Source organism: Xiphophorus hellerii, chromosome 22 (genome assembly GCF_003331165.1).
Source record: "Xiphophorus hellerii strain 12219 chromosome 22, Xiphophorus_hellerii-4.1, whole genome shotgun sequence".
Lineage (NCBI taxonomy): Eukaryota > Metazoa > Chordata > Actinopteri > Cyprinodontiformes > Poeciliidae > Xiphophorus > Xiphophorus hellerii.
In genome coordinates, this window is record NC_045693.1 from 13682014 (window position 1) to 13700911 (window position 18898).

Sequence of the window (18898 nt, forward strand, 5' to 3'; positions counted from 1 at the left end):
TAAGTATCTCATACTTATCCTAATCACAACACTGCCAGCTAACTGCATCCATATTTGGGATGGGTGTGACGGAAGTCAAAAGAAGAAATGCGCAATTTCTTCTTTTGACGTTGAAATTGCTGTCAACACACCATTCCAAGGAAGTTGCTGTGTCATTATTGCATATGGGTTTTTCTTAGAATAATGGTGCATTCAAGCATTCATTGAAAGCTGTCACCTTTGACTTTCTGGTCATTAACATGACTCATTCACTTTTAGGGAGTCAGAGTCATATGACTAAGCAATTTATTACTACTGTTCTGCAGTCAACAGGAAAACTAAAACGAACACATAAAAATATGTTTTTATATGAATATAAGCAGGTTAAAAGACACTAAAGACCTAATTTTGTGTCATAAGCTTTAATGATTTTTTATCTGAAATTGTTTTTCATTGTTCTTTCTTCTGTATTTTTACTTGTTGTACACGAACACTGGCTTGATAAAGTCTAATTCTGTTGATAATCTGTAGTACAGAATGCAGGTGAAAAGTTCACTCCCTGGACATGAATAAGATATTTATTCTGGGTTTTTCAAAAATGACTTTGAAGTGTTTTTACAAAGTGAAAATCATTCAACAATTAACTTCATCAAATAGCAAACAACAGCAGTTGGGTCTGTGTTTCATTTACACAGATTTTCTTAGTCTATGCGAGACAAAGAAAATCTCACATTTTCTTTGTATTTGAGTATTACTGTATCAAATATTGTATCAAATATAGTAATACTCAATAAATTAGAAAGTATGTTCTGTTTTTAAAAGAATGTTAATGGTCTGATGTAATATTCTAATCTTAAATTACTATAAATCATTATTTATTTACTATAGAACGTCCTAATTAACAAAATAAGGGCTTGAAAACATCCATCTATACCAGGGGTCTCAAACTCCAGTCCTCGAGGGCCGCAGTCCCGCAGTTTTTAGATGTTCCACAGGTACAAAACACTGGAATGAAATGGCTTAATTACCTCCTCCTTGTGTAGATCAGTTCTCCAGAGCCTTAATGACCTAATTATTCTATTCAGGTGTGGTGCAGCAGAGGCACATCTAAAAGTTGCAGTACAGTGGCCCTTGAGGACTGGAGTTTGAGACCCCTGGTTTACAGGGTAGTAGTAGTCCACTGGATGTTTTAGGATTCCAAAATATTTTTATATTTTTCTGTCTTCAAAAATGTTTTAAAAACTTGTTGGTTTTATGTGAATCACCAAGGGGGAATATTCTGAAAATGGTAATATCATAGCTCAACTTCTGATCTACAAGTTGTTCCTGAATACCTCAAACATAACAACAAGCTTTAACACAAATGCTCCATGCATCCTTTTGGTTTCTGACACATTTCAGTAACTGTTACACCACAACATACATGATAGTTACTAAAACAATTCAGTGCAGTTTTGTTTTTATAAAACTGAAGACATTTCTATAAAGTATGCCAATGATTCCCAACCCTGTTTTCAAGACACACTGGCCTGCGGGTTTTAGATGTCTCCATTCTTTAACACACCTGATTCAGATGATTACACGTCAGCAAAAGTCTGTAAATCAGCCATCAGCTGAGATCAGGTATGTCCAATCAGAGAAACATCTAAAAACAAATGCTGTCCCACATCTTTGAAGGATCAGGGTTGAAAAACACTTACCATGACTATCCCGTGTTTATGAGTGACTATCTATGTAGGACAAAAAGATTGTTTAAGAATTATTATAGTTTCTTTCAAACAACCCTGAAATTGATGTGTACCCAGTTATCAGTCTTGTCATTTGAATGCAAAAGAGAAATACTTGTGGGAAGAGAACTGAAAGTGGCTGTAATTTAGGTGCCCTCATCTTTTTGGAACTAGCCTGACTATGGAAATGGCAAAATTATAATTACAATAATGCCTGTGACAGACTGGCGACCTGTCCAGGGTGTACCCCGTCTCTCGCCCGAAACGTTCACTGGAGATAGGCACCAGCAGCCCACCCGGCTCCACTAGGGACAAGGGCGTACAGCAGGGGTGCCCAAAGTTGATCCTCGAGGGCCGGCATCCTGCATGTTTTACTTCTCTCCTGGTTTAACGCACCTGGATCAAATAATGGCTCGTTAAAAGGCCTAAGAACACTGACATGCTGAAAAAGTTGTTGGTACTACCAGGGTGAGAACTAAAACGTGTAGGCCCTCGAGGACTGACTTTGGGCACCTCTGGTGTACAGAAAATGGGTGGATGGACAGTTAAATGCAAAAAGGAGAAAAACCTTCTCCTCTGTTTTTATCTTACCTCTTTCTTTTTTTTAAGATTCATATTAAGATAATAAAATTAGTTTTGTCACAGAATTATGTAGTCTGTAGTCAATTTGCACAAGAGCAAACCATTGTTATTATAATAAAGATACATTATAATATAATAAACATCGATATCAAAAATGAGTGTAAAAATAGGCACAATTTAGAGTTTATTATCAACAACAATCAACAGTAACGGTATGAAGAGCAGTGCAACTGCCAGTATATACAGACTATAACATTTAAAAAGTTTTAATTTTACATTTCATGCACACTGTGCGACCATGGTGACATAGAGACCACCAAGGTAGCATAGAAATGTTAAAAGATAAAATAATAATAATATGTAACAATTAGTTATTATTATTATTATTGTTGTTGTTGTTGTTATTGAAAAATAATAATGCTTATTTCTAAGTGCAATCGTTGTCTCGTACCCTCTGATTGACAGGTCGTCAGGAGGAGCTTAGCTCAGAGAATGCTGAGTCATGATGACGTAACTACGCTCCTCCCGAAGGCGTCACGTGTGTAAAGAAAGGAGGGCGTTCATATGTTTAACACGGTGTAACTCTGCGTGGAGCGGCAGTCTAACGGCGAAGTTCAACGGCTCGCCTTGTAAAGGAGCTTAGGAGAAACGGTTTCAGTGCGCAGACGTCAACCAAACCGACGTTAAGTGACGCCTGCGAGCTGGTCCAGTTTGTCCCCAACTATCGACAGTGCTCGGCCGAGCTAACCAGACATTAGCAGGTGATGAGCAGGGGGGGCCTGTCTGTACTTGGATACCTAGTTAAGGTTACCGAACAGGCACACCGCTTAACCAGCATCAACAGACTCTTCCTGTGAGCTACCCGCTTCATCCCGTGGGACCCAGACTGTACCGCTTGTTTGGACTGAGACTTCATGCTAGATCTCCGCAAGTTGGACCAACTAGCTAGATAGCTAACGTTTGGCGTTCAGTTCGCAGTTAATAAGCAGGACGCCGGTCGACCGTCCGTCTGTGCCATGGGGTTACTGTCACAAGGATCTCCCCTGAACTGGGAAGAAACAAGGAAGTATGCCGACCACATCCGAAAGCATGGCATCATCCAGTTCCTCAACATCTACAATAAGGTCAAGGATCGTCAGAGAGATGTGTTGAAGTGGGGTGACGAGGTAAAAACATGACTTTATACAATGTTCAATACTTTTGATCAGCGAGGCATGATGCAATAAGGCCCCCTTACTGATTCATCCACAAACTTGAATGTTTCAACCCCTTTTTATATGCAGTAAAATTAAACTTTTACATTTGTTTGATTACTTTTTTTAAAAAATCTTATTTTTTTCCATAATGTTTGCATTTAGGTTGTTTAATATGTTTTCTTTTTTTTTCTATCTATATGGTGCCAATTTCAAAACAAAGGGTATCTAAAAGTGCTTAACAAGACATGGAAGTCTACCACATGGAGATATGATCAAATAAACATTCAATAATCAAATTTAATAAAGTTTTTTTTAGTTTATGAAAGATCAGATCAAGTTTTGGGATAGTGGTACACCAGTCAATAGAACAGAGATCAGAATGAGGAAGTCTTTTTATCTAAGGACTTGCAGCATGTACCAACTGTAGACAATTGCTGACATTATCGTTGACTTTGCGGCTATCATTCATACTCTCTATAAGACAGTGGAGAGGAAAACTCTCCTTTAACAGGAAGAAGCCTCCAGCAGAATCTGCCTGGGATTTTCTGTTGGATTCAAAACTATTTCATGTCCTATGTCTTTTCTAGGCTGATATAAATTGCTGTTTTAGTTTACTGATTTACTTGAGCTTTTTGTTGTTTTAGTTTACTGATTTACTTAAGCTTTTTGTTGTTTTTGTTAAGAACCGTAACGCCTACAAAACCAAAAAAAACATGTCTTGCAGGTTTGCTGGAGTGGAACAGTGGTTTAAGAGTACTTTCCGTTAAAGAACAACTTATAACACAACATTAATGGTAGTAGTAGCTCCATTACCTTCTGTGTTTGTCTACCTTCTGTAAAGAAACACAGGAACATGAAAACACAGGGCATGTATATTTCCACAGTGTAAGAACAATATTCTACAAACATTCTTGGAATAATGCTGTATTTATGGCCCTGATCTGCTGCAAGTCCAAACAGCCTTCCCCATGACCTGAACACAAACATTTCCAAGTCCAGCTTTTATGAGCAATATTTCCTTTCAGCATTTCACTGTGTTTCAGAGTAACTGTTAATTCTCAGACAATACCAAATGTAAGAAAAAAAGCTCTTCTTTGTCGAGTAATTGATGGCATAATCCCTCCTACACAAAATATTGAAGATTTATGTGCTCGACTCTTCAGCGCCCTGTTTGCATTACCAATTCTTTTAAGTTTTACCTCTTTTTTTCAGCCTTTACTGAGTAAAGAAACTTCACTGTGCTTCAACTAGAACACTGAGTCTTTAATTTGAATCGACATGGAATGCTGTTGTTATAGATTAATCCCTCTTTCAGACAGGGGATTACAGCCCAGCAGAGTCAAAGTCAAGAAAACCTTCCTGATGAATTGGAATTGATGTGATGGCTTCCCAGTCTGCTCAACGTAAAGCCAGTCCTAGGATTAGCAGTCGTGCTGTGTTTGCGTGTAAATTTTCAGTGTCTTTATTTTTGTGTGTTTAGGTTGAGTACATGCTGGTGGAGCTGGATGACAATGATGAGAAGGTTCGACTGGTGCTGAATGGTGGAGATGTTTTGGAAACTCTCCAAGAACAGGGAGAAAATACAAACCCGAAGTGAGTCATCTGTACAGAGATCTTGATGCACACTCTTCTTTATAACTAGCTTTCTCACACTGTCATGAAAGGGTTCCTGAGACGTTTGTTGTACATGTAAAAGCATGTAAACACCAGCGTAAGGAGCTCAACTCAGAGCTTTGATTATGTCTAAGTTGAAACTAGGAACTGAAGTGGAAGATAAGATCTGTTGAAAATCTTGAATTTCAACATATTTGAACAGCGGTTGTGTTCATCAACGCTTTTTATCATTTTTCTTTGGCAATGAGTATAGATCCCATACCTGTACACCCTTGGGTGTACTTTTACGCAAATATCCAGTAACAAACATCGTCTACAGCCTCACTACATTATTTTAAAACCTGGTGTTGTGACAGAGGGACACTTACTTGGCTCAGTTGTTAAAATCTGAGAAATGAAATTACACAGTTTGTTTCTGCTTTTTAGTTACCTTAGGGGGGAATTTTTTTTTTTTGTTTAAAATACTTCTAAAATTAAAACATATCAAATTAAAGGCCACTGCGGCTGTAGGTGTCTTTTTGTTAATGTGACTCTCTGTAATTCACACTTTTGTCATGTTGAGGAGGAGAGGTGTCACCTGACCCGACAACTGACCCTGCTTTGGTTCTGGTGAGGACATACAGTAAAATTGCTCTGGCTTATTTAGTCTCATTTTTCAACACTATCAAGGAGAGAAGTATATGAATATGAACAACTTACACTCACATTTCAAAGGAAATTGTATAAATAAACACACCACTTTTACTGTATTGCAGTATTTGTACAACAATAAAGTATAGTAATCTAATTTTCTTTAAAAGAAAAATCCCGCTGATGTGACTTTTTAAATATGTATCTCATTTATATGTAGGCATTACATTTTTATTTTTGATTCACCTACTATTATAGAAAAAAACACCAGCTATAAATGGTTGTAGTTTTCAGTGCTAATTGGCCTAAATGTTGCTTTATTCTTTTCTGCTCCTTCTATAGAGGATCACACAACGAACTAAAATTAGCTGGTTAATTTGTTGAGCTATCTGCTATGGTAGCTCAACAACATTTTTTGTCTTGTAGCCAGACTGCAGGTGACGTGTTTAGCAAGCATATCACTTTCTTAGCATGCCGATCTTTAGCTTAGTTGGCTTAATAGTGGGGATGAATGGCGATTAATTTTAGCTTCCACTTCATTTTATAAATATTTTTTGTCTTGAAAGAAAAATTTTTTAGATTTAACATTCTGTACCTTGGTTTTCATTGATGGCAGTACCTGACCATGCCTAACTACTTTAGGAAAACTGATAATAAAATATCAACCAGGTTGGAAGATTGTCAGATTTCTTCACCCATAAAAGCATTTTTGGAAAAAGAGAGATCAGATATACATTTTAGGATATTAGACCCTGCACTGCGGTCTGTGGGCCCTTCACTGTGGCTTTAAATAACTTTGGCTGAAAGTAATGAGGAGATGACGAATGTTTTTTAAATAGATATTTATTTAGATCTTAAGAGAAGCTCATTGTAGCAATTGCACAAGTCAAATGGCTACCTGAGAGCCCCCAAGAACTCCAGGTGATGTCATTCCAGTCAGCACTGTTCGGTAGCAAAATAGAAAAATTTGTTTGGAAAATGATTCTGCTCCAAAACTAAGTTCAGTGCCACTGTGCTGACATGTAATGTTGCTTGTTGGTGTAACACAAGCAGAATATATCACTAATGAAAGAAAAGCTTAGAGACTAGTGAAATAGGAGCTAAAATTCAACCCATAAGTTGATTGCATCAGTTTGGATCATGGGTCATCTCTTTGCTTCTGCTATGCTTAGTTTGGTAGAATCTAGTTCTAACTCTTGTTCTATGTGATTTACATCTGATTACTCCAAGTCAAGGAACAACTCCGTCAGATATCTTCTTAAATGCTGAAGATATCAGGGATGAATCTGTGAAAAGCCACTCCTCTTCCTTCTTGTTTATTGAAGTGAAACTCTGAACTTTATTATCTAGCTGTGTCATTATCTCTGTCTCTAATGAAATCCATCAATCGCTGGCTGGGACCTTTTATATTTTTCTTACTGCTCTCGGCATGCATGCACTGTATAGCGTGCTCATACTCATCATTCAAAGTATGCGCTCTCTCATGCGGGAGAGTTATATTGTTATTGTTACGTAATTTAAAAAACAACTAATTTAGGAGTATTTGTGGTTTTATTTCTGGGGTCTTCTTTTAGTATCACTATGAAAAGCACATTCTTTCCCATGAGTTCTGCCAGGTGCAGGTGGACTGCTTTGTTTTTCCTAAAACAACTCAAGCCTGGATGACAACGAGAGTTTCTAATCATTACCGCTGGATTTAACCTTTTACAGGTGAAAGTGCTCATAATTCCTTGGAGTCACATAACTTGAAGTTTACCCATTAAGATCTTCCCAGACCTAGTGATATGTAAAGTGTTGCAACAGATTGTTTTCAGTTTGAAAGCAGTAACTGATTATTGCAGGAAGAAAGCAACTAAATCTCATCCAAAGGTGGAAAAGTTCCTCCTGCTTGTGTTTTTAAAAAGACACAAAAACCTTTTTGGAGGAATTTCTACTGGAAGACATTAGATTTGTATTGAAACTGTTTTCTAAAAAGCTCAGTTAACTTTAAACACAAGTTAGATGAAGATTTTATTTCCCAGTTTAGCAGTAAAATATAATAAGAAAATACCATAGCCAATTTTCCAAGGATTACCTTTTTGAAATGCAGTTTTTCAAATTTGGACACTGCAGGACATATTAAAATAATCTCTATATTTGGAAATGTTATGCAAATAATTTTTTTTGTGGCGCTCCTCTACCTAAAGCTGTTCAGAGACCTGAATTTCATCCATATACAAGGCCCGACCACTGAAACGTTTTCAGCACTTTTATTTAGAATTTTATTTATTCCAAAATAACGGCAAACTCTGTAAAAGTACTGAAATTTGACATGAGAAGAGATTTGTAGGAGCCCTGTTTAAAGAGCTGTTCCTCAGTGTGTTTATACAGGCTCCTGTCTGCCTGCCTCTGACGTCAGTGTAAATCTGTATGGCTAACTTGACTGGGGGGGAAATACCAGCAGCAGTGACCATAGTGGATCCCATGCATACCTCATTACTGCCCCTCTGTTGCACACACCAAAGAGCACGCTCTGAAGCACAAACGCATCGTGTTTGTTTATGGTGCCAGGATTACTGGTGCCACCACCATAAAGGGAAAGTACATAGTTTATTTTCTGAAAAAGATCAATGCGATACTGAGAACAGGGTTCTCTCCAGCTGACATGATAAAGCAAAAGATTTCGCAACATATTTTGCACTTCCACAGTCATCCAACACTTTGGAGACCAGAGTATGGCAGCTACATGATCGAGGGAACGCCTGGGCAGCCGTACGGGGGAACGATGTCCGAGTTCAACACGGTGGAGGGCAACATGAGGAAGAGACGTCTGGAGGCTTCGTCTGTCCTGAAGAAGAATATGACGCTCTGCACCATCACCTCCTTTCCAAGGTTTTTATCTGTTGTGTTGATCAACGTAGAGCCATTAATTATTAAGGCACTTAATAGGGCAACTGTTGCTCAGCTAGTAGTAGTCATCTTGCAATCAACAACTTGTGGATTTGATTCCAATCTCCTTCTGGCCCCTAAGAAAAGTGCTTACTGTTGTATGAATGTGTGTGTGGTTGAATGCAAGTTGTCGAATGTGGCTCGAGTATAAAGTTGAGTGGCCGGTATGTGTGTAATTGAAAGGTTTGTTTCCCAAGCAGCTGACACCTGCTTTCCTTTTTTTCAGGTTAGGTTGTCCAGGTTTCACCAAACCAGAGTACCGACCCACTCCCGTTGAAAAGGGAGTGTCAAAGTCTTTGTTTTTCCCAGATGAAGCCATAAACAGACACCCCAGATTCAGGTGGGCTGGTTTACTTTCTAAGGTTTGAAATGAACTACTAGTTTAATACTAAATATCATATTCTAAATATTGTGTTACATTAAGCATTGACCTGAATATAAAGTAAAAATAAAATTATGGATATAACAATCATTGCATTAATTTTAATAGTTTTATATTGGGATAAAAGTTCAAAGGACATGGATACTTTGGTAAGGCTCTATGTTGACATTGAATTCTTCTCTTCAGCACTCTGACCAGAAATATACGCCATCGAAGAGGAGAGAAAGTTGTGATAAATGTGCCAAGTAAGTTTGATTTATTTTCTTTCTTTATCTTGGGGTTAACTGCATTTATAATCTGCTGTAAATGTGGGTAAGGTTATGAGTCTAATATCAATTAATTTGAACTGCCGTATATTCAGACTCATGTGCTTAATTTATTGCTCCATAGACTTTAGACAGGATTTTGAATAAATAAAGCAAAAGATGTGATTTGGCTGCTTTTCCTCTTGCAGTCTACAAAGATAAGCACACACCCTCTCCATTTGTGGAGCAGTTCCCTGAGGATGACGGCGAAGCAGCGAGGGCAGCCCTTCCTGACCACATCTATATGGACGCCATGGGCTTCGGCATGGGCAACTGCTGCCTGCAAGTACGTATTTTTGAATATGCAAACCTGGGTTCTGAGAACTCCGACTGCTCCACCGTCTCAATCAGTGATTTATAAAAGGACTTCAGCCTCATTTATGATGCTTTTGCAGGTGACATTCCAAGCTTGCAGCATTGATGAGGCAAGGTATCTTTATGACCAACTAGCAACATTCTGCCCCATCGTGGTGAGTGGTTGCATGAAATTTGTGCTTCCCATTAGAAATTATTCAGCTGTGATTAAGAGAAGCATACAAATAATAGTCTATGTCTAGATCTTTACTTTAAAAATACTAGATCATAATTACTGGTATTGTTTGTAAATTAACCTCCTGTTTTTCATTGCAGATGGCACTGAGTGCTGCCTCACCCTTCTACAGAGGGTACATGTCTGATATTGATTGTCGTTGGGGAGTTATCTCAGCCTCAGTGGATGACAGGACCCAAGAGGAACGAGGCCTGGAGGTGAGGACAAGCTGCCGCTCTGAGCTCCCACTGGCTGTTTGTAAATTACAAATGTAGACTTGATTTTCCACACTGCTGAGAGTGTGCAAACAATAGCTGACAGTGCAGGAAGACAGGATGTGGCGTGCAGCTTCGGCACTGTGGGAAAATGTAACTATCGTAACTCTCCCCATACTGTTAGCGCTCAGTGTAGCAACCCTGATGAGAGCCAAGCACAAGATTCATATTTAGTTCACATATATAACCTAATTCATTTCTCATCAGAAATGTCTTGTTTACACTTTTAAATCGTGCTGCGGGTTGTCACAACAACCATCACTTCCTCAACACAGGAAACTGGCTCGCCGCTGTAGAAGTCAGCTGATGTGGGCTGTGAACAACTCGCTTGGTGAGTTGGGGAGTGTAACAATGACAGACTTTGATTGGAGTTCTGCCCTCCAACTACATCACTACTTCCACAAAGTACATGGAGATTGAGAAAAGGACACCTTTATCAAACCCCTATTTATTTCATATACCACCTTCTATGTTTTTGTTGATTTATGTCCTATTTTAAAGGACAGTACTATTTTTCTTTTTTTTTGTCATGTTATACTGTTTTTCCCTTATCAAAAACATTGGAGTGTTGCTTTGATTCTTTCATGCATGTTTGCCAAATCCTTGAAACTCCTTTGGCAGCCATTCGGGGCTGCCTAAATGTTTATTGTCACAAAATAATCAAACACCTGGTGGAACTGCACATCTGCTAAGCTTATCATATGAACCACTTCTCAGTCCAACCCTCCTAAGAACGGTTATAAACGGCTTAATGAAGGAGCATTGTTGTGACGACTTTCTGAAGGCTGTGTGTCGGAAAGAGCAGGAGCTTCTTAAAGAGACAGAGGCCCAATTTCAAAGGCATCAAATTGCAAAGTCAAATTTCTTTGAAATTATGTTTGATATATGCAGCATTTTTATTATTGAAGGTAACGTAGTTACTTGATAGTGACATTATATAACCCTCGAACTACATAATACTATCCCTTTCAGCAAAAGAAAATTGTAGCATTCTGATTCGCAGTTTGCAGCAATGCATGGGGAAGGGGCTCCAGCACACTAATCTAGCCCTCTATACAGCCACAGAACCGTTTTGTTAATTTTATCTTGTTAGAAAATAATTTTTTAAAACTTTGATTTGTTTCAATACTGTTATCTGACCCATGTCCAGTTGATGCCAAAAAACCCCCAACAAAGATTCAAACACTGTGCTGTTTCCTGATGCAACTCAGGGAAATGTATTGTGTTTCTTAAGGAGAGTACATTGTAGAAACGGAGAACAGCAGCTTCCAGCAGTTTTAGTGAGTGCTGAAAGGCTTAATGCGTGGCTTTTTATTTGAACTGTGAAAATGACTGTGCTCAGTTCAAACAGATCAATTAGTGACTGAGAGAGCCCAATCTGTCACCGTCTATTGAATGGAAGAGCTGTTGGTTTCCTAGCAGTGCACCAGGAAGTGCATTTTTTGTTTCTACTTCTCAGCTTCTGGGGCAAGATAATGAACTGTAAGGGTTACTGATTCATTAGGTAGATGATAGGTGAGAACCTGAATTCATTCCACACTCCTCTTTTCCCTGTTGTCAATAGCAAATAAAAAAACTATTTGAGTGATGCAAATATTTAATTACAGGCAAATTTATAGATTTACAGTGGAAATTATAATATAAGTGTGCTTTCTCATTTCTGTTTTGCAGCCTCTGAAGAACAACAAGTACAGGATCTTTAAGTCCAGGTATGACTCGATTGACAGCTACCTGTCTTGCTGTGGGGAGAAGTACAATGACATCGATTTGACTATAGATGAAGAGATCAACAAGCAGCTGCTCAGTGCAGGTACTGATGTCTCTTTTAGACGCTTTTTAAAGTTATAGTCTACTTTACAATCTGTGCTTAGTAAAGAATTACAGGAACGTGTATAAATACATAATGATACTGCATGGTGGTGCATTCAGGGACACTCTTGCTTTGCAGCAAGAAGGTTCTGAGTTTGAATCCCAACCTGGGATTCTTTTGCATGGAGTTTGCATGCTCTCCCGTTGCATGCGTGGGTTTTTCCCCAATACTCCTTTCTCCCACAGTCCAAAAACACATCTTAGGTTAATTGATCTAAATTACCTTTATGTGTGTCTGCATGGTTCTATGTTGTGTGAGGACTGAGGACCTGTCCTCCAGCAAGGCCCCGCTCCCCTCCACCACCATGCCAGGACAAGCATGTCTACTTGATGTACATTAAATATGTCTTGTTTGCAGGGATTGACAAGCTTCTGGCTCAACACATAGCTCACCTCTTCATACGAGACCCGCTCTCCGTGTTTGAGGAGAAAATACATTTGGATGATGAAAACGAATCGGATCACTTTGAGGTGACGATCTTTAAAACTTCTTTCAGAGAAGCTAATCTCTTGCCACAAACAGAACACAGGTCTAAGCTCAGTCTGCGTTTATTTTTCATTCAGAATCTTCAGTCGACCAACTGGCAGACGATGCGGTTCAAACCTCCACCTCCGAACTCCGACATCGGCTGGAGAGTTGAGTTTCGCCCCATGGAGGTATTTGCGATATGGACGTTTGTTTATCTGGGCTTATTTTGGAGGACTTTTAATAACAAATTACGTTTCTGGTTTTACTTTCCAGGTTCAGCTAACTGACTTTGAAAATGCTGCATATGTGGTTTTTGTTGTCCTGCTTACCAGAGTGATCTTATCCTACAAGCTGGATTTCCTAATCCCCTTATCAAAGGTATTAACAACCACTTGAATACATTGTTTTTATGAAAATATTAGTTCTAAGATTTAAATCAAAATAAAACCTGTGATTCAGTGAACGGCTTAGCACCACAATACATCAAAAATCTGCTGCTGTTGTATCAACCTTCCAGACCTCTTAGGTCTTCCGGTTCTGGTCTGCTCTGCATCCCCAGAACCAAACGAGGAGAAGCAGCTTTCAGCATCTATGCACCACAAATTTGGAACAAACTTCCAGAAAACTGTAAAACAGCTGAAACACTGACTTCCTTTAAATCTCGACTAAAAACCCACCTTTTTAGGATTATATTTGAAACGTAATCAATTACAAATGTAATGATGGAACTTGACTTAATGTCATGTTTTGATTGTTGATTCTATGTTGCATTGTGTTTCTGTGTTTGATATGATGTAAAGCACTTTGAAATGCCTTGCTGCTGAAATGTGCTATACAAATAAAATTTGATTGATTGATTGATTTATCAGGTCGATGAGAACATGAAGGTGGCGCAGAAGAGAAACGCAGTCCAGGAGGGCATGTTTTATTTCCGCAAAGACATGTTTAAAGGTGTGCTCAACAGGAAGTGGAACTATAAGTGTCTTTGAATGGTTCAGATGGGAATAACTGTAATGCTGTTTCCCAACAGGCTGCAACCCAGGCTTGGACTGTGCTTCTTCTGCTCAGAACGGCGTAGAGTTTGAGGGCAGCAACGAGGATTACACACTGATGAGCATCGACACAATCATCAACGGGAAGGTGAGTTTGTTCGAGACTAAACCTGAGTCAGATGAGTTCATCTCGTCACTACTATGCCAGTCTTCAGTGTTACATTTGCACAAACAATCGCAACTAGCAACACTCAGCCTCAGATACATGAAAGGAAAGTGTTGCAAAAGTATTCATACCGGTTAAACTTGTCACAACCACAAACTGTAAATGTATTTCCTTGTGATTTTGTGTGGTAGACCAACACAAAGTCATGCAATTGTTAAGTTACATAAAATATTTTTTACAATGGAATATTTGAGAAATATGTCTTACTCATACATTTAAATAAATAAAATTCAGTTCAAACATTTGCCTTCAGAACTCACCTAATCATATAAATAGTGTTGTCCTGTATTTAATCTCAGTGTAAATCCAGATGTTCTGTGAAGGTCTCTCAGGTTTGTAGGAGATCATTAGTGAACCAACGGCAGCACGAAGACCAGGGAATACAGCAGACAGGTCAGGAATAAAGCTGTGGAGAAGTTTAAAGTTGGGTTAGATTATAAAAGACAAGCAAAGTCCAGAATTAAACCCATTTGAGGTATGAAAGGACATATCTCAATAAAACTGTAGTTTTAGTTGCAGAGAAAGATGCTTTTATAAACTATGCAAATCCATTCAATAAATTAGAATATTTTTGGAAAGTCTATTCATTTCAGAAACTTTATCACAAAGAGAAACACTTTATGTAGATTAATCACACACAGATGGGTGTTTGAAAGTGTTAATTTTTGACAAATGTGATGATTTTCTGATTATAGTTAATCAAAACATAACATTTAATATTGGAGTATTCTTTTTCTTTTTTTTTTTTTTTACCCCTCCAGGGGGTCTTTTTTGTGGGCACTAGTGTCCCTTATATGATAGTAGGCTGACAGGAAACGGGGAAGGAGAGGGGGGAAGACATGCAGCAAATGCCGTCTGGTCCGGGAGTCGAACCCGCGACGGCCGCGTCGAGGACTCAAGGCCTCCAAATACGGGTCGCGCTACGCCCTACGCCACCACGGCACGCCCAATATTGGAGTATTCTATCAGACCAATTAAAAAAGCTATACTTAAGTATTGTAAAAGCTGTTTATTTCCTCCTGCTTGTTTTGGTCTTTCACATAAAATAAGAGATTTTGTTGTGGTTGTAAGACTAAAGCTGAAAAGTTTAAGGTTTATCAATACTTGCAAAATACTGTATTTTGTTGGATCTAGTGCAAAAGCAAGGTATTTATATAACTGTCTATACTTTCCTTTACACTATTTCAAGACATCAATTCACACCTGCAGCTTCATTTTTATGTTTTACATCATCAGGAGGGAGTATTTCAAGGCCTTATCCCAATCCTTAACTCCTATCTGGAAAACATGGAAGTTGATGTTGACACCAGATGCACTATTTTGAATTATCTGAAGCTCATCAAGAAACGTGCCTCAGGTAAAGAACCAGTAATGGTTTTTATTTAGAGTCTAAGCAGAAACAAAATGTCTGTGCTTCAAAGTTCAATTGTTTCCACTGATTCCATGTGCTGTTGATCCAAACAGGAGAACTGATGACCATGGCCAAGTGGATGAGGGAATTTGTTGCAAAACACCCTGAGTACAAGCAGGACAGTGTCATTACTGACAAGATCAACTACGACCTGCTCAAAAGGTGCGACAGGATTGCTAAAGGCGAAGAGCAGTGCCCCGAGCTTTTTGGTAACCCAGTCAACCGAGTGAAGTGAGAGACCTCCAAACGCATGTCATATTATTTTTTTTCAATCATGCACGAAGAAGACAGACCAAATGAAAGAGGTCCAATTAAATAGAATGCAGCTGCATGTGTGTGTTGTGAAGAAACACACCTGCATCACATGTGTGTGTATATACGCTGTATGAGATTTCTATGATTACAGAATTATTTTAATAGGACTATGGAAGGGTAATGTAATAGAAAATCAGATGTGTATTTATTTTTGTCTGAAAATTAAGCATATCTGTGTGAAATTGTAAATGTAGCAGAGCTGTACAGTAGGCTGCTATTAATCTTGTATCCTGTAAATACTGAACCTTTTGCTCTTTAAATCATTAACAATTGTTTTTGTTTATTGTTGTTCCTATTTGTTGATTAGACATTTAACATTAGGGTTGATTTTTCTTTGTTTTGTATTTTGTTTGCTTCGTTCTGCTGACTTCTTAGAGGGACCTTGAAATTATTGTTGCATTCAAATGAAAATGTTAAGGCACTGTTTGTAACGTGACTCTTTTTCCAAATAAATCTATAAATCTGTAAGTCATTTAGTCATTTTATTTTCTTTCATTTCTTTTGTTTTTCCTTGTCACTTGCACATTAACAGCTACATAGTTCAAATCAGGAGAGCTGAACTTGTTAATCATTTTTCACCAGATATAAGGAGTTTAGAAACTATAGGTATAAATATCTATGTACATGTATTAGCAAAACAAATTAACAGTAAAATAATTCAACATTAGACTCTGAATGTTGGCTAGTTTTGTTTTTAGCAAATTCATTTTAATGGGGAAATATTTTGACATCTAGTCATTTATGTAATTTTAGAGAGCTTAAAGTTAAAACCCCAACCTTTATTTTCTCAGAAATTAGAATATTACATAAACCATTAAAAATGGATTTTAAAACACAATGTCAGACTACTTTAAAGTAATCAAGGTACTGTGCCTTAAATACAATCAACACTGGCCTTCACAGGAACTACTTCATTAAAAGAGGCATGAAATGTTGATCAGCCTGTTGCTTCATGAAGTGGTTAAGCAAGACCAGATTTCTTTAATTTGATTTGCTGAATTTTGACCAGATTTTCTTTAATAAGCCTTCAGCTTATCTGGAATTTTGGGTTGGGTCTCTCTCATCTTCCCGGTAACACCAAGTGATTCTGTTTCGTGTCTGTCAGATGACTTGTTTCTTTTTCTTCAACTAAACTTTCCATTTATAGACTTTATGAATCCCTGAACAGCATATGTCGTTAGCCATGACCTTTTGTGACTTATCCTGCTTGTGAAAGGTTTCTGTCTGCCAAGTAATACATCTATACAATATGAGTTCAGTTCTTTTAATTAAATTTCCAATATAAACTTTTTGATCATTTTTAAGACGTGTGACTAAAGTACATATGGCTGCATAAAACAACTTGAGGCACATCATGACATGTGTATGTCCGACCACAAGGTGGTGCTGTTGAACCAGACTGATACAACAGTGCGTTGCAGTGACAGATGAGAGTATTACCTCAATTTGACCTCTTGAATGAGATAATGATTATCGCTGCTGCAGACCTACCTAGTGGACACAGAGCTCTGGGAACATTTGTAGGTTTAGACAGATTAATTCTGATCTTTTAAAAGTCCACATTTTAACTCTGAGACTATTATGATTTATCACCTGTAACACATGTTTATCTGTCGATTTCTATATAATGATGTTAATATGATAAGCTTTAACTATCTAAAAATGCAGAGAATGATTAATAGCAGTTTAAAGAACTGCATGGCACTAGGAACCTCCTACCCACAGGTTTATTACTTTATTCATAATTTCTCCTTGATTTCTGAATCTTAATATGTCACCACCCTGAATGGAGAAGAAACCACACATTTTTGACCACAGTGGGAGGTCTAATGATTTGAATGCCTTTTTATATGTAAAGTTGCCCTGCAGCAGGCTAGTGGTGCTCTAGATGAGGTCTAGCTGAAAATACTTATCAAAGGTGGGAATAAGCTGGAATGAATAATGCATGAAATATAAAACCCTATCATTTTGCATGTAAACTTATAAATTATGTTTGATTGAGCAATACTGCAGCAGCACTTGTACAATCAAATGTAATTTATAAGTTTAAAAATCATCCCCCATGGTGTTGCAAATGACCTTTTTCAGTTAAATCAGAACAAAAAAGAGTTCTGTGTTTTATGATGGTTTATCACTACACTTTAGGTCCTTGAGCATTTTTTCCCCCCATACTATGAGATGTTGCTGTTATTTCATATTTCAGCAGAGCTGATGCTGAGTGGGAGGTGGTTCCTGATCAGGCCACTAAAGCGACCAATCAGATCAGGCGACCAGGTTTTTCAGAAAGGGGGGCCTCCTGACTTTCTTCCACTGGATTAAGAAGACGTCTCTAAAGACTACTATGTGCTCAGATTTCAATTTGGCTTGGACAACATAATAACAGCTTGACAATATGTTTCAACCTAGTGATGCGTAAATCTTTTGCATTGTATCAGATAAATAAATTACACATGAAGCCTCACTTTGTGTTAAACCTACCAGTTGAAGTGAATACCCTGTGAATATAGTATGTCATCCACATAACAACTTGCTATGGTCTGTTTTTTTTCACACTTTGTTGTAAATGTTTATTTAGTCAAGTAGATAAAATCTTCCCTTCAAGAACATGGCACAACAAGAAATCAATCAATCAATACTGATAAGCTGAGCAAGGAGAGCATTCATCAAAGAAGCAGATGTCATAGATCTACACACAGATTTGATCTGCTGAGTAATATGAACATTGAAAAAACAAGCCAAAAAAATCTCAACTTAACACTAAAATGTGTAAAACAATAAATAAAAAATAATCATTTTAATCAAATAAAATATGAAAAAAAACTACTCTAATCAGGCTTAAGTGAGGGGATTGAAAGTAATTTTTGCAACGCGTAGGATCACTCAAATACAAAAGTAGGCAAAAGGAAATGTTATTGGAAATGAAGGAAAAACATTTCCAGTGTCTAGATGGATTTGTTTAAAATCTGATGGTGAAACTCCCCAAATGAAATGCATTCACTATGGACATCAATATATTTGTATAAAAAGATTAGAAGCTAAGAGTAATATTGATAAAATCCCATCACAAAACTATATTTGCTTGTATGTGTTTTGACTTTTGATGTTGCATTTTGTCTTTCAGTCTGGAAGCAAACAGGCTGCAGTTAAAGTGTCTTTTAAAAATCTACACACACCCGTTAAAACACTTCTTTCAAAGACAATATCATCTTACCAGACAACTCATGACCAGACAAAAACAAACTGCAATAATCTGAATGAATATACCCTTAATATTATGCAGAGAAGTTACAAAGGAACAATGTGATCTAGTCAGGAGATCACAGCATTATTCAATATACCACTGCAGAATTAAGACAGTCATCAATAAGTGGAGAAAATATGGAACAAGAGTGACTTAACAAAAGCTGGTCATTACTCCAAAATGAATGAGGAAACAGGAGGTGAACTGCCAAGAGGAGCTGCAGGAATT

The 18898-nt window shown here is 37.8% G+C and overlaps 1 protein-coding gene across 1 annotated transcript; it reads left to right on the forward strand.

The window, feature by feature from the left end:
- Nucleotides 1-2831: 2831 nt before the first annotated feature.
- Nucleotides 2832-15901, forward strand: gclc (glutamate-cysteine ligase, catalytic subunit). Its single transcript, XM_032552913.1, has 16 exons — nt 2832-3454; nt 4965-5077; nt 8417-8599; nt 8883-8996; nt 9225-9283; nt 9493-9629; nt 9739-9813; nt 9974-10090; nt 11819-11957; nt 12375-12487; nt 12581-12673; nt 12759-12863; nt 13355-13436; nt 13516-13625; nt 14940-15060; nt 15168-15901. The coding sequence occupies exons 1-16, from the start codon at nt 3305-3307 to the stop codon at nt 15347-15349; spliced, it is 1893 nt and encodes a 630-aa protein (XP_032408804.1). The 5' UTR covers nt 2832-3304; the 3' UTR covers nt 15350-15901.
- The last annotated feature ends 2997 nt before the right edge of the window (nt 15902-18898 follow it).